The 17,776-nt window shown below is 30.6% G+C and overlaps 1 protein-coding gene across 2 annotated transcripts in view; it reads left to right on the top strand.

Moving 5' to 3' along the window:
* Positions 1 to 425: 425 nt before the first annotated feature.
* The window catches only part of LOC118185956 (uncharacterized), a 67,685-nt gene continuing 50,334 nt past the window's right edge, over positions 426 to 17,776 (top strand). Inside the window, exon 1 of one of the 2 annotated variants that reach the window (XM_085822431.1) lies at positions 426 to 634. In XM_085822431.1, the coding sequence (XP_085678557.1) occupies positions 567 to 634 (68 nt within the window). In that variant the 5' untranslated portion in view covers positions 426 to 566. The remainder of the gene's footprint in view (positions 635 to 17,776) is intronic. The other variant, XM_035355929.2, reaches the window with a different exon arrangement.

Raw genomic sequence — 17,776 nt, 5'->3', positions numbered from 1 at the left:
GTACCGAATATTTCCCGAATCTCCAGACCCTTAACAATGGAGTCTGTCATTTTGTTTTTTACGGATCTCACAGGAACTATCTATCTGAACAAAAATGGCGAGAAACCAATTATTTATTTTTAAAAAAAAGGTAAAATTCTGAAAAAAAAATTTACATTCAGCAACTCATTTCCTTCACGATAAATATCGTAAGGCGCTTCCTCGAAGGCTCCAGTAACATACTGGATGCTCCAAGGTGCAAAATCAGAGTATATCGAGTTGTGAATATTTGAATCAATATAGGAAAATCCGAAGCAAATATCGTACGTACTTTCTCCAGTAATCTCCAAACGCAAGCGTAAATGGTTTATCTCTGTTGTTCCCTATATCAACTTTGAATGCTGACCCTTCAGCACGAACGTCACATAGTATCCTGTTTAGCCACTCTGCAGTAGCCATTGAAACGGAGTGGGCGTCAGACTTTGTTGCGACATCGCTTCCTCTTCGATTTCAAGGTTCATGAGCAGCAATCCAACTTATGGTCGGCATAGCACCATCTAAATTTGAATAACCGCGCAGTTCGAGTGATGAGTATCTACTTAAGGTACCGCTGGCTTCTAGTTCTGCTGGTGGTGTCCACATGTTTGTTGCTCACGTGAGTAATTTTTTTAAATTGCATAACAGAGTTTTTTTCCTATTCTTCAATACATTGTAGAATAAAATAGTAATTAAGTAATGCAGTTAATATCTTGAATTATCCACGTTTCGTCGTCCAAGATTTTAAAACCAAAATTTTGAGAGTTAATATTTAGAATAAGAAACTTAGCAGATAAAACTTCTGGAAAATACTGTCGATATTTTCCAAATTTATGATAAAATACTTAGATTAATTCAAATTCTCTTTGGTACAGTGCCATTAAGAAGTTTCGACACCGCAAAGATAAGCTTTATCGACAACAACATTAATGTAAAATCGATGCTACCATTAACCGGAATCAAATATTGAAATAAATTTAGGCCTTTGATGTAATGATACCATAGAGTTTCTACCTATTTATAAAAAGCTAAATCTGTCTTTTTATATGAGATTTGTTATTAAGCTAACACACACTGATGTATTCGATTAGCGGTAAAGGTGATATTTTTAGCTTAAAATTCATAAATTCATTTATTAAAAATTTGAACTTCAAATGTAAAGAATTATTATGTTAACAGTACACATATCAATCACTGAAAATAAAGTAATTGTAGAGTTGATTTAATATGGTTAAGTAAAAAGTTTTCGTGTCTTATTTTCATAGATCTTTTTAATATTTAATTAATAAGTATTACTGATTTAAGTAATCGTTTTTTCCTTCAAAAAATTCATTAATATTTTACGAATTATACAAAATATTTTAAATTATACAAAAATATAGTGAAATTAATCTAAGATGATCACCCACGATTATCTTGATCATTCTGGTCTTCTTTGGAGGTTGTTTTCTTAGAAAGGAGATGTTTAATACATAGGTTTATACATGTTCTAAGAAATCCTGATTACTCTCGGAGATGGTCGCTCCAATAAATTTCTGTCATATTTATGAAAATCATATTTATGAAATTTTTGTCATTTTCTGTCTATCATATTTTATGAAATTCCTCCATCCAATTCTGAAAGTAGAGTAAAACTTTATTTGAGGGGAAATTAATGTTTTCTAAAATAAAATTTAATAAATGCTAAAATACTAGTGATTGCCTTGATGTATACAGTCATAATCTCTTTTTAATCTCTTTTGATCTTGTTCAAAAATTAATATGTATTGCGAAACGTTATATATTCGGAACAAGTAATGATATCCTGAAATTTTTGAATAACTGCAAAGCGGAAAGCAAGAAGCGGAAAACAAGCTGAAATTTAATAACTATCAAACATCTGCACCTTGACCTTTAACCTTAGTTTCATTAAAGAAAAGCTGAATACATTTTAATAGACAACAGAAACGAAAAGGAGTACACAAGAATCCATGTAGGAATAATTCATTTTCAGAACATTGTATATCGGTGCTAATGCCCACTGAAACGCATTCAGTGACTTTTTGTTGAAATGAAATCCAAGTTATGTAAAGAATTTTATCAGTGATTAAGTCATACAGCTATGCTAATCCAAATAAGAAGCTCAGAGTTGAGATTAACTAGCAAATTACTGTGGGATGCGATATATTTAGAGGTCACTGTGATTGATTTCCTATCTACACTATCAGATTTATTACCAGATTAATTTAAGAATTCATGCGAAAATGAACTACTTGAATTAGTGATTAAAATGTTCGTAAATTAGAGATTTGGGAAACTAATGTATTAGAAGTTATTTATTAAAATTCATGCAAATGATTGCTATTATTCAGGACAGATTTTAAAAAATCCTTTAGAAGCACATTTAAAGGAATAGAAATCTTATTAATAATAAAAATGTCATAAAGGGATTTCAAACTTAGTTATTTTATAGACAAATATTGTAATAGAGCGATTTAAAATGCATAATCTCGTACCAGTAGACCGAACTTCCACTTCAGCTTGCTAATAAAAGAAAGAATTCTCTAATCTGCAAGGTCAACAACTTTCGTTTCAATGTTTACAATATAAATCAGAGTGTTCATTTTTTAAAAAAACTTTTTATGTGCTAAATTCTGGACTACGCAGTTATTTCCCCTGTTAATAATATATCAAAGCTAGTAAGGTCTTTTCGTTAACTTCTGTACATTAGTAAAACTACAGCCTCTTGTTACATAATTATCGAAATGCAGTAATGCTATTAATTCATCATATTTCAGTGCAATGAATAATAATTAGATATTAAAACTCGAAATATAACAATTAGATTAACTAAATAATAATCAGATTCTTCATGCGTAACGCATGATTGTCAGCCATCAGATGTCAGATGATGTAACTGATAGAAAAATTTTTTAATCTCCGATTGTATTAAAATAATCATTACTATTCTAGTGTAATTTAAAATTTTCTGAGTTGCTGTCTTGAATATAACTTCTATAACATGAAACAAAAATAAACTTAAGCATTCCAGTTCCACTAAAATATAAGCAATTATTATTTTTGACTATCTCGTACTGGAATACGAAGTCAATTAATGTATAAAAATTTCAGATAGCTTAGTGTCGTTCTTTTAAAAGCTATGTGTTAAACGTACAGGAATGCATATTGATATCTCGAGTCCGCATGAACAGAAGATATATTATTTTTAAATAAAAAAAGTGTAATTAAGTTAAACGGGAAAAAAACTAGCGCATATTGTGCACATTTCCCTTAGTCTGAAAAGTTTTTTGATATTCTTAGCATCTCGAAATAATATTTTTAGAGAGATCTTAAACCTCTAGCAAGCAGAAATTTTGGAGCGCATTACAAAACCCTATTATTCACAAAATCTCTGACTAGACACTGATCCCAGGAGATTCAAAGAATACAAATCTGATTTTATTTGCATAACTTTCGGCTTCAAATATAGACTTTGACTTACAGTCTCTTCAAATATAGACTTTGCATAGAGATGCAAGTCATTCTGTTGCATCTAAATTGACTTCAATTTAGATGCAACAGAACACTGTAATATATGGCAAGAATAATGAATGAATTAACAAATTTATCATTTGAGATTCTTTTGACATTATGAGTTTATCACTGTTGTATCTGCAATCTTTCTTCGCAATTAAACATGGCGTAAGTGCAAAGTTTTAAGCCTCTTAACTGTGTGATAGCATACAGGTTAATTAAATATATTTTAATGAATTTTAATGAACAACCTTTTTGTCATGTGTTTCTAGTCCAACTACTAATTTGTGAATTGCTTCATATTTTCCAAATCGCCTGCTGAATATACATGAAAGGCATTATATGTGAATATTCAAAATTTATGCAATTAAAAATACTATTATAGTATTTAAATAGAGCTTCCAAAAATTCGAATCTCTATTAATTAGCTGTTTACTAGCATAAATTTTTATTTTATATGACAAGCATGTCTCAGATGTTTTGCCTGCCATGGATATTTTCACTTACGTAAGAAATATTTTTATTATATTCACGTATTTATTTTGCTTTTATATGAAAAAATCAGAAATATTAAATTAAAATTAGAAATTTCATTTACAGACATGAGCATCATTAGTTATATTTAATGTACGTTCTACTTTTTAACAAACTTAACCATTTTGACAAAACAATTCAAATCTTTTGTAAAAGAATTCTTCTGTTTACCACATTATTCAAGAATGCATCTCGTTTCTTTAATTAGCTTTTCTTTGATTATTTACAATCGTTTTCAGTGATCTTCTTGTTTTATAAGCAATCAATTTCTTTTTTCGATTTGTATATATAAAGGAATACTGAGAATGCTTTCGAATTAAGGAAATAAATCACTAAATCTTGCGTAAGAATATATTTTTTGAGAAGACTGCTTCATTTTATAATATTTCAAAATAACTAAAGCATGTAATTTTCCAATAAAATATTTTCTTTAACGGGCATTTTCAAATACTTTATGTATATTATAAACATACTTTATCCGATGTCCATATTCATATTTATTTTCTGTTTTAAATAACTCAAAGATTATTTCAAAACGCTATTTGTTTACAGCAAGTAGTCTAAATTGCCTTTTCATGAGAAATGATTATCATTTGCTGAAAGCAAATTTTATTAGAAGCAAATGATAATTCATCGTTCAGTGTAAAAGTTGTCGAAAATGAATTTTTTTATGTTTCATTGTTTTTAGTACTTATTCAAAAATGCTCAAAAAAACGAGCGAGTAAACTCAATATTTGATAGAAATATTATTTTAAAAATTTCTCTCGTGCATATGAAAACTTTGGATGCTAGATCAATTTCCATAAAATACCTCTTTTTATTCCCATCCAACAATATTAACGAATATTAGTCAACAATATTAATGCATATTTTGCATGTTGCAGTTTGTGTATGAATGCATGGCGTGCGATTAGCTTTGTCGAAAGTTAAAAGCACTACAAAAACCTGACATCATCTTAAGCGCTGGCAGTGCATGTGTACTTAAGCAGTGCATGTATACGAAAAACTGCAACTGCTACTTTGCGAGTAATAATCATTATTTTCATGTCTTCATATCTTATATCTGGCAATCTGGCTGATAGAAAATATTTATTGCATTATAGATTTCAATATTTTTAGGTCCAGTTGCTGGCATTGGTAGTTTTTACAAGATCTAGATTTCATGCATTTTTATGCTTATTCAGTAGCAGAAAAGCAGTTAGTGTTTTGAAACTCTGTTTAAAAATCAATGAATTAAGATCCTGTTCAAGGATTGATTAAAACAGTTTAAGACCTTTTTCTGCTTTTATGAATTTAAAAAATTGCAAAGAATTATATGATATTTTTTTTTTAATTGCAAAGAATTATATGATAATTTTTTAGCGCTGTCAAATCTAAAGCCTTTGGCTAGGCCATGTAGGCCGAGGCAAATAAAATTCCCTGATCATGTTTAAAAGCGCAAAAGAGTAGGTTTAAAAACTAGACGTTAAAACTTACGCTGATTCAGTGATTTGAAATGCAACTCAATAGCAGGTACAAAGGAAAAAGGAACCAATGCGAAAAATGAATTACTAATATGAATCACACGAATTTCTCTATTGATAAAAAGCGGAAAATGTTATTTGAATTAAAATTTTTCTTTTAATGCAAATATAAGAACTTTTTCCATTATTCTGAGCCATTAATTTATGTATTTAGCTGCTAAGTTCAATTTTAAACGCAACTGTTGAAAGAAAAGAAGTGGCAGCTATTGTTGATGGAAGTATTAACTTAAAAATTTTTAAAAACATTAAACTTTATCATGGAAAGCCCTTCTAAACTTCATATTAGAAAGTAATTCGAAATTTTCATAAATAGTTTTGGCAAGAATTATGTTGAAATGAAATGTGTTTTAAATGGCGGTATATTTATAAAGAATTAAAATAAAGAATCTATTCAGTAATCACAATAAAATATTTGCCTAAATATATCACATCTCTTAGTCGAACGACTACAAAGCGCAATCAAAAATTCAATCCGTTCATGTTCTTCCCATTTCTAAATGCACAATGGTGATTCACGTGGATATTAAAAACAGCCGTAATTGCATCCCAAAGCTCTTCAGAAGAGGATGTTCAGTCTTTCTAGAGAATGCAAAACACGCGTTGAAACGTGAAGAGTTAATTGATGTGAAATGGACTGCGTTGAATCATGCCTAAAGCCAGTGACGACTGCATTGATGATACGTTCAAATTACCTTTATCTTCTATGTACATTCTGATTTTTTAGTCCAAAGGGATTTGAATCCCGAAGGACTATTAGTTTCGTTTTGGCATTTTGCGTCGGACTCATAAATGTCGGTTCACTTTTCAAACTGTTGCCACAAAATGTTAGAGTCCTGCATTATATTTGAAGAAATTAAATAATGAAAAATCTGCATAAATGTATGTATATTTCTCGTATTGTGATAAAACAACGGTACATAGAGTCATCGAATTTTGAATAACGTAATCCTCCAACGAATATGAGCATGTGGAAGACCCAATTTGAAATTTGAAATTTGTTTTATGATCGATTTCCTATTTTTTAAAACTTTGACGAATTTTTGATTAACAAACTCAAGGATTTCAAAGCGAGCAATGGCAACGTTGTGCAGAAAAAACATTTTTATCTCCAGCGCGTGAGTCTCTGTATCGGAAATTCTAAAGATATGCTCGTTTTAAAACTATTTTGCGATATTGCTGTTGCACTGGATCTTATGGTTTAAGTGCGAGGAACATGATATTTAATAAAGAAAGGTAACACACAAAATGTTAAAAAACGCCCCTTTGGACGTAATTTAAAATCTGAAACATTTCAGAATTTTTTTTTTTTTTTTTTTTTTTTTTTTTTTTTTTTTTTGTCGATTTCAGTTTTATTTCTATAGCTAAGATTAACACTAGAATTGCCAGTCAACGAAAAGGAGTTTCGTTGCCCCTATCCTCCTAGTTTTCAAAATAAAATTTTGTTACTTTTTGTCTTTTTCTAAATATTCAAAATCTTTCTTTAAAACAAATTTTGTTGAAATTGAAAGATTACTTAACTTTCTATGAGACAGTATACCTAGAATTTCCGTCGTGGGTCATCGCTGATTCAAAGCAAATAAGGCTTTTAGCTCTTATTTATCTGGTTTTTAACTGATCACTATAGATCATTTGAGCTATAATTTTATGAAATATATTGCCCCTGCTTATCATGGGTGTTTTATAAGAGCTCGAAAGGAAGAAGGTAAGGAAATGGGTTAGAAAAGAACCTGCTTCAAAGTTCTTTTCGCTCTGACAAGCCATTATTTACTTAATTCGTCAATTATCTTGTTATTTACAGATTCACTTGTTTCGAATATTCTTAAATGTTATTGATAGATACGAGGGTAAAATATAGAGATCGGGAACCCTGAAAAACGCGTCGTATCTCTAGTAAGTTGAAAATACAAAGTAAGTGTTGATAAATGCCATTCGAGATGAGAGTTTAATTTCCCTAGCTAAGCACTTGTTAATTATTAAACAGTATACCTTCTTTTGTTTCACATCAAGGTAGGACTTTGAAGTAAGCTAATTAAGCTAGAAATGCAGAAGAGCTGAATTTCTTATATTGGAGAAAATAAGTTACTTAAGGTAAGTGAATGTAAATTACTTCTGTGATACCACAAATTAAAAAATAATTTCAGGGTTTCAAGTCAACAAGCAATAGAATGCAATTGAAACAGCTGTGTAGCGGTCTTCAGCAAATATTTCAAAAAAATTGAGAAATGTTTTTCTGAAGTACAGTCAAAAATCTTTAATCCGGACGTCCATAATCCGGAATAATCTATAATCCGGACCTCAAAGCTACAAACTTTCTCCGCATGCGTAAACGCATGCGCATAATACGTTTACGCATGCGCGTTTAATGTATAACGGACGGTATAAGCTAGGCTAAAATTATCTAATTATTTATTTCAGTTAATATTGTCGATTGCGTTGTTCCTTAATCTTCTAATTGGATCCGGCTTATTATTTTTTGCAGATTGTTAGAGCAATTTTAGAAAAGTAATCTTGAACTTTCGATTATGTCAAAAGGAGTTCCCGATTCTGGAGCTGCCAAAACATCTACAAAGCGAAAGCATGTTTGAATGTACCGCTTCCGATAGTGAAGAAAGTGACAGAGAAGTTATTGAAAACAAAAAAAATTCTATTGTCAAATTAGTCGGTATTCTCGACACAGCAATTATAGAACTTGAACAGCGGAACTTTTTAACTGAAGAAGAAATTATGTCTGTTTATAGAATTAAAGAGAAAGTATTATCACATAAAACGAAGCAACTTAAACAACTTACATTGAAAGAAATGTTTAATAAAGTAAACAATAAAATATTAAGCTTTTTTTTTTGTATATTTTGATACCCTTTAGATCATAATTGCTCTTTATTTCATAAATTACGGTTTCATATTTTTAATTTTATAATTTCTGCATGCCATCTTACCAGATTTAAACTGATGATCTATAATCTGGAAAAACCGATAATTCGGAATCGCCGAAGTCCCGACGAATCCTGATTAAAGACTTTTGACTGTTTTAAAAAGTCATAAAACGAAAAATATATCTTTAAAACATCACTTTTTGCCTTTCCATGTGAATTTCTTCTCATCCGCTTGCAAGTAATAAGCAAGTGGGGAAGATGAAAGCTTTCAGCAGGCTATTTCTAATGCTGAGAGAAGATATCAATGCAGCTAGAAGCTCACTGTTGTGTTGTTGTTTCATATCTCACTTGTCTGATAGTAACACCAGAACAAGCCCACGAAATTCATAGGGGGAAGGAGAGCAAGATTGCGACTGTCGTTGACAAGAGCCTTGAGCCTCATACAGGTAACAGTATGACTTCGCTTAGTTCCGCAGCCAGTCTTGAAGAAGAGCACCCCAAAAAGACGGTCCGAGAGTCTCCCACCCCTCTTTCCTTACCACAACCCTCTCGAGAGGGCTTACGGCTTGCCGCATAATTAGAGTGCCCCCATGCCGCACAGACACTATACATTTACAAACATTTTTGCCTTCTCTGGGATCCAGGCCGTCGATATCGCAGAAGGCTCCCTTAACTACTATCTCATTATACTTGCTTGCGAGATATTATACTTGCGAGAATCTTATTATACTTGCTTATTTCTGCTCGGACCTTAAAAAAAAGTACACAGGAGACAATTATAGCAGAAATTCATACACTTTCATCTTATCAGTGATTTCCTCCCTCGATGCGTATATAAATTTTTAAGTGAGTACGTTCACTATCTAATGCTCGATGGCGTTGCGCTGGTATTTCTGTTTACATGTACTTATACCTATACAAAATTATGTATGCATATAAATTTGCACATAAAAATTTATGTTTAAACATGAGATAGGAAAAGTCTGATTATATGTAATTTCTGGTTCCGCTCGAATATTTTAATTCAACAGTACAAATGCTGTTAGATTCATATATCATGATTTGTATCATAAAAAAGAGTAAAATTTCGTTTATTATTTTTTTCTATCAAATCTGTCGCTATCCATATTATTAAAATGCCTACTACGTATTTTGATATAAACATGCGACTAAAATTTTTAAACATAATTTTCACTATCATACGAGTCTTGCTCTTTTCCTAACTGAATTTTATCTTTAAATAATAGAGATTTATTTTAATTATAGTTATAATTCTAGACAAATAATTATATTTTGTCATTTTTTTCCAAAATAAAATAAAAAATAGCACTGCGGTCTCCAGCTTTAAATGTTCCTGTACCTAATCAGGAGGTATTTATGTTGTAGTCATTAGATTGTTTCGAGATGTAAAATACGAAAGACCAACAGTGCTGCCACAAAAATCGAACCATGGAGTTTCCATTTTTAACTGGCCTTGCTTACCATTACATTACAAGGACCCTTGGTAGAAATCCTTTTACTTCCTAAAGGCGTAACAGAGAATTAGAAATAAAATGTTTGTTAAGAAAATACCATTCATAAATATCGGAGAAATCTGCAAATATTGCAAAAGTGAGTGACAGAAAGGCCTCCAGTATTTGGATAAGTGTTGCATAATTCCGAAATTAAATGTAGTTACCAATTCGATAAATATATGTGTTAGGAATTTTATCAATATTTTAAAAGGCGGGAATTAAAAAAAAAAAAAGACGAAATTTGACGGCAAATTTTAGAAATGATCGAAAAGCTTAAGGAGTATAGTGCGTCAAATAGTACAGTGAAGTTGAGCAAGATTTCAGGTACAGAATTCTAACTAAACTACATTGTAACAGTGGTACAGAACTCTAACTAAACTGCGGTATTGAAAATGCATATTCAACACCTGTGTAGAATATGAGTTATACCATCTTTAGTCACAGGCTGGTAAATCCGCAATGAATTTCACTACAGCAAAATTTAAATTTTAGATTAGAATTCAAATTGCTAATGAGTTGATAAAAATTCAGTTTTTAATGATTGTAATTTCTTTAAATTACAGTCAAAGTTAAACTAATACATATTCTTCTAATTTAAGCAAGTAAGACTAATCTCCTTCATTTTTAATTTTCTGGATGATTTTATGCCCTTATCAAAGTTTACAGCGTTGAACAAGATGTAAAAACTTTCATTCCGTTTTATTCGATTATTTCTAATTTAGTCTCTGCAATCAGTAAACTCAATCAAATTTAGTAATCTAACTGCGTATCAGTCAGCCAAGTACTTAGTTGCATGCAGTTATATCTCTTAGTCAAATGTTTACTAGCTAATCCTATCAGTAATCCAAATAATATTTCACCCTTATTCTCCCATAAGATTAAAACTATGAACACTAAGTATCAAATAAATTTAGCCGTATTAGAAATTTAAAGTATAAAGTTTTGAATAATTTCAGTCGTATATGTATATCAGTCGTTGATATAATTACATTTGTTAAGTTAGAATACAGCGCCACCTATTGTCTGCAGAGAGAAACTCTCACTTGGTCACCTGGATTCGGCTAAGCAAGATGCCAGAGCATGTACTAGTACTGAATGTAGTTAATTACCGTTAATAAAATAATTAGTTCTCTATTTATAGTCCACTCATTAGTTTAGAATTATAGAATCGTAGTACAACATTGGTCAACAATAAGTTTTAGCCCAGAAGGGCTATTAATTTCGTTTTGGCCTTTTGTCGCGTTTCAGTATAAATGGCGCTTCACCTTTCAAATTGTTGCCTATAAATATTAGAGCCCTGCATTATATTTAAAGAAATTAAATAATGAAGGATCTGCATTAATGTTTCTCGCACTGTGAAAAAAATAACAGTACCTAAAGCCATCAAATTTTGAATAACGTAGTCCTCCGCTCGAATATGAGCATCTGGAAGCCCAAGTTTGGAATTTGTTTTATTATATATTTCATATTGTGTAAAACATTAAAGAATTTTTGATTAAGAAACTCAACGATTCCAAAGCGAGCAATGGCAACACTGTATGAAAAAAAATTATCTCCAAGCGAGACTCCAAGCGTATTGGAAATTCTAAAGATATGCTCTTTTAAATATTTTGTGATATTGCTGTTCAATTGAATTTTATGGTTTAATTGTGGAGAACATGATATTTAATAAATAAAGGTAACACCAAAACGTAAAAAAAACGCCCCCTTTAATCGTAATATAAAATACGAAAGCGTTCACATTTTTATTTATTTATTTGTTAGATATATTATTTACACCGATTCATATGTACTTCTGTGTTCTCATTATAAAACTGAAATCGGACATTTTCAGTCATCCACTGTTTTCGTCATATTTAGCGTTATTGTTTCTTTCCCTCATACAATTACTCAAATAATCTAGGTAAATATTAAAGCCCAGCATTAAATTACCCTAAGTAGTTGAAATATCTTATAAATCCGAGGTATCTTATAAATACCCTAGGTAGTTGAAATATCTTATAAACAGACTTGAAAGTAACAGAAAAATTTTATAAGAATCACCATTTTGCGTTAATTTAACAAGTAAAAAAGTAAAATTTTAGACCAATCTTATCATTCACTAAAATTGTGACAGAAGGAGCATAAGCATATCCTAAAATTCATATGTCTTTAAGCATAGGAGTAATAGAAATGTTGGGAATTCCATTATTTCTATCCTAAAAATTATCATATTGATCTCCTTTACTCTCTGCATGTTAGGTAACATTTCATTTTCTCAAATAATTATTAATATCTTACAGAATACTGAAATACCTCATATAGTCTGATTACAATCACTTCGGATTTACTATAGACTAGTTTGAAAATTTCAAAAAAAATTTTTTAATTTAAATAGAACAAAGCAAATAAATTCTAAGAAATCTGATGTGGCCAGCCCATGACCTCTCACCAATTCTATATTTTAAATAGCACCGAGATTTCAGTATCATCACTTCGCGTTGATCGTTTGTAAACAAGAATTATTTTGTTGATCCAATAAATAAAAAGATCTGTAACACAAAATTTTGGATTATGTGTTTTTCAGGCTATGTATAAAAATTGGTTTTTCTAAACTTACATCTAAATAATTAAGTATTTGTCTTTTTATTTCTTTTGATTAAAAATTGTATTTTACTGGTCGGTTAAATAACGTTAATTTAATTGGGTTTTGATTAAAGAAAATTAAGTGTTTCTAATATATTTGAAATAAATACCTGGAAATGAATACCATAATTTAATTTTCTTCTATGTTATTTCTATAGTATAAACAAATCTAAATTCAGTTTAGGTATTTAGACATCAGTAAACAATGCCCGTTAGTTTTTTTTTTTTTTTTTTTAAATTACAGCTGAATGGTAACTATGGTAACTAATGTACGTTCTGAGTTCAGTAAGGAGTAAAGATACTGGTGTTTTCAAATTTGTTATTGCTCTTGTGCGTCATTGTCATCAACAGTGCAAAGGAATAAAAAGGTAACACGCCTGCGTAAGAAAAATTTTGAAGTTCTGCAGATGAAACGCTGATATAATATTTCTCTTCTACGGTTTGATGTAAATAAATATAATGTCTAGATATAATACAAATAGCCTTAATTTCTGCTGCATTATTTAAGATTAAACTGTTTTTATACTGATTCTATATTTTTCCACAAAAATCCGTTAAGAGTTTTAAGCAAAGTACCTCTTTCGCGTATCATACATAGTCAAAATCTGATATATTGTTCTAAATCATAATTCTGTATGCATTGAGAAGTTTTGGATTATATCATTTCCACGAAAATCTGTTTAGAACTTCAAGCAAAGTATCACTTCCGGTTTATAAATTTTAGCCAAAATCTAACATGTTGTTCCCATTGATATAAAAATCTTACATACTCGAATTGAAAACTTTTGGATTATATTTTAACATAAACATAGTTTTTTATTAAAAACTGTTATGGTCTTCAAGCTAAGTACCATTTCCGATTGTCCATTAAAAACTATTACAGGCTTCAAGTAAAGTACGTGCGGTTCTCCAATTTTACCCCAAATCTAATTAACTCCTTATACGAATGCAGAAAACTTAAATGCGGGAAACAGAATTTTTGGAAGTCTGATACAAGAGTTAACGCGAACGAAAAAAATCGTTACACAGAGACAGATAGACAGCGTGTTCTGGGGATCAAAATTCGTGCAAAAAATGTACAGACATCGATATTCAGATTTTTAGAGAATAAAAAATGAATCGCTAAACACGTTCATTTAAAAATATTATTTCTAATTAATGCATTTGAATTTATTAATTTTCTTAAAGAATGCATTTTTTTCTGTTTCCATAGTAAGAAAAATAAATTAACAAACGTCATATAAATCATAATTTGTATTTATTTCAAGCATATCCTTCTAAACTCTGCTAGTTTAATTTCCTCTGGTTTCTTCTTAGTTTATTACATACATTATATTCGATTTTAGAACAGATACATTATATTCGATTTTATTGCTTTTATCTTCTTATTTTCTATTTTCCTGGTGGTATATTTTGTTACTGCTAAAGAATTTCCTTTTCTTTTACTACTTTGTTTCCTATGCATTTAAAGTATCATTTCTTTACAAACTGTCTATTAAACAATATCTCAATTAAGATCTGTAGATCATTACAGAATATTTCCCTCTTTATTTTATACTACAGATTTTAATAATTATTATCACGCCTCACTAGATGTATTCGTTGATTTAAAAAGTCACAAAACTTCTCCTGATTCTCTCCTATTAATTAGTAATTTACATAGATTCTTCTTCGAATTTTATGTTATTCCCTAGTGAAATAATGAAGTTCTTAGCTTGTGTGAAAAATATCTGTAATAGGATAAATTTTTGGGGCAGGTTATAGCGTTCGGATTCTTCTTTAAATTTTATACAAGTAGGTAGAATACACCGGTTTTACGCCGTGAAGCTCTGAGGCTCACAGGAGTCCGGGGCGCTATGGCTCAGACGACCACCACATGCTTTATTTATTGAAAGGCAGAAAAGTTTTCCCTCTGTGAAAATTTCGTGCTACTTTCAAAACAAGAGAAGGATGAAAATTCAGCCGCCCAGACGGGACAGTGGTTAGCGGCGCTGACTGCCGTACCCCGGGTTCGGATCTCGGAAATGGCAGGGCAGGGATGTCTGTAAATGTATAGTGCTTGTGTGGCATGGGAGCGCTCTAAATATGCGGCGAGCCGAAAGACCGCTTGAGAAGTTGGTGGTAGGGAAGAAGGGTGGGAGACCCTGAGACCCATCAACCCCCTATGATGCTTCAGAATTGGAGGTCGTACTGTCACCTGTAAGGTGCTTAAGACTATTGCCGACGAGAGGCGCAGTTTTACACTCCTTGCCACGATGAATTTCGTGGGCTTGTACTGATGTTACTGTGATACAAGTGAGATAAGTCACAACAACAATAAAAAAATTCATTTAGATTTAGCACTTTTTCTGAAGCGTAAAATGTAAATTTTCATTTTCCTAGGACGAAAAGTATTTATTTCAATTTTCATTAGGCCTAAAAAGAAACTTTTCAACTAAAAAAGATTTTTTTTAGTTGAAAAGTTTCATTGTTTTTAGGGCGAAAAATTTCCGCTTTTACTTTGTCTATGGGAAAACCCAGGTTAATTTCAAATTGTAAGCAGAAAAAGTTACATTTTGATTTAAGAAAGTCGAAAAAAATTCATTTAGACTTTTCTTTAGGTCGAAAACGTTTCACCTTCATTTTTTTAGGGCAAAAAAACTCCACTTTTATTTTGTCTATTGAAAATCCATATTAATTTCAAAACGTAAGGAGAAAAGGTTACACTTTGATTTTGACAAAAATGTTTGCGACTAAAAAGAAATTTTTAACTCGAAAATGTTTCACTTTACATATCTTCTGAGACGAAAACGTTTCATTTAAGTAATTTATTTGCTTTGTGAAGGATAAATAGAAAGTACATTTAAAATAGTTCATTGTTTAAATATCATTCTTAAACTATAATTTTCTTTTACAAATGAATACTAAGTACCTATTTTACATGAATGAGATTACATGCAGTTTGTAGATAAATAAAAAATGCAATAAGTTTCATATATACTAAAAATTAATGGAACATTTTTCCATTAAGTGATTAAAAATGGAAATCACATGAAGATTATCCATATGAATCCAATCTTAATCTTTTTTATCCTGTGCATATTGATACGGATTTAAATATATTCACAAGAAACGTTTTTCTTTCGCTTAATAAATGTACTCCAAAGATAACGGTAGTACTACATAGCTAACTGCAGTACTTAAAGCTACATTTCAGTATTTCATTATAGGAATAACCCCTTTTTAACATAAAATTACAGCCAAATAATGTTTCCTTTTCCCTTATAACTGTGTTAGAATGGTAATTTAATTAATGTTACTAAATGTTGCCTTTTTCCAATGCCAAAACTCAAAGACGATGTAATTCATTCAAATTTTCTTATATTACATACTACATTAGTACAGAATCCCATCTTAGAATTATTTTCTTAATATTAAGAACTAAATACGAAATAAGCATGTTCCTCTGTAGAATATTTACTATTTTACCCAAATGAGGAGGGAACCTTGAAATAAGTGGTTTATCCAGAATTCCCAAAAAATTTTAGAAAATGTGCTTATAGAAAGCAATTATGTTTACCTAAAAATTGGTCTTATCGATTTATAATGAGTGGAAAACCCTCAGGTTCAATTTATCTAGGCTTATCAGTACGTATACATAAAAATCATGAATCATTTTATGGTACAGTCAGTACTCTGGATATATTTAATACTGATTCAACTAACGTGAAAAACTTCCAACTAGATTTTTAAAAGATAAGTATATTTACATATTGTTAGATTAGTCTTAAGAGTTATTTAGGAGAAAATGCAACTAAATACTATGATAATTCCACTCATTAGGGATAGTAAAACTTTGATGCATTAGTCTATGGCTAAATAAAAATAGATTTCAATATAAATAAAAAATTTCATTAAAATATATGCTTACAAAATAGCTTCGTTTTTCACAAATTTTCTATTTGGTTTCGTAAATGTAACAATGAAATGTTCTCAATTTCATAAATACAACTGCAGGTGTCTACTTAAAGTTTTTGCGCAAGTCTTTTAAAGTTCATTGACAATATTGCTTTGTCAGTATTATTAATAGCTTTTTCTCGAGTCGTCTTCATTATGCAGGGGTGACGGCGCTGGTTTGGATGATAGACTGTACATCCCTCACAGATCCTTATTGAGACTGGGTTAAATATTCCTCATAAATCGCGTTATTAATTAATTATTTATGCGTTATTTCACTGTATAAATCTAAAAGTTTATCGGTTTGATATGAGTGTAATTCCAAATGATATGACACGAGACGAAAACTACCGCAGGTACTTTTAAAAATTTGTTGAAAAATTATATTGTTTGCGTGAAACAACGCCAACTGATTGTTAGTTATAAAGGATGCTTCCGAATACTTGAAATTAAAGTTTGGTAATTTCTTCATGAAATCATAACATGTCGCAGAGGTCACAGTCACATCCTCAAAGGAAGACCTGTAGTTAAAATTATTCTTTTCGGCAAAGTTTTGTATATGAATTTGAAAGTTATTTTTCTTAAAAGGGTGAAAAGACTACCAACGACCAACAATTGATCAATTCATTATGATTTTGTGATGATTGGTAATGTCGATTCAACCAGTCGTCCTGAATATCTCGTCTTCTAAACTTTCTTTCTTGCGCGGAAAAATCCTTTGGTGTTCCGAATCCATCTAAAAAATATAAATTCAGACCATAGAAACGATGCAAGAAATACACAGATTTTCATAATGAACTAAAAAGCAACATCGAGAACGATGTATCATAAAATAAATAAACACTCGAATAACACGTCTTAATTCAAAAATAGTCGGGGCAAAAGCAAGAGGGAAGCATACAGCACAGCCAGAAATGATGGAAATGGCTTGTTTATGCTTCAAGTTGAAACCTTAAAGGTTGTATGCTTGAAGCATAAACAAGCCATTACATGCATACCTTTAAGGTTTCAACTTGTCAGTGGAACGCTTTAAGACAGTAATTACATAAAAAATTAGATGCTATCAAATGCATTGCATCTGAAACAACAAAAGACAGCGAGGGAAAAGAATACCCCCCGAATCCAATTTATCTTAGAAATAAAGCTCTCCGAACTGGTGCTAGTGCGATTGAAAGGGAAGGTAAATAAACAAAGTAGACCTTATACTGAGATGAGAGAACATTGGAGCAGGAAATTCGATAGT

The sequence above is a fragment of the Stegodyphus dumicola genome, chromosome 8, assembly GCF_044657685.1.
Source record: "Stegodyphus dumicola isolate Sdum_Otavi_A_Nest chromosome 8, ASM4465768v1".
NCBI lineage: Eukaryota > Metazoa > Arthropoda > Arachnida > Araneae > Eresidae > Stegodyphus > Stegodyphus dumicola.
This window is presented reverse-complemented; position numbering and strand designations above follow the sequence as displayed.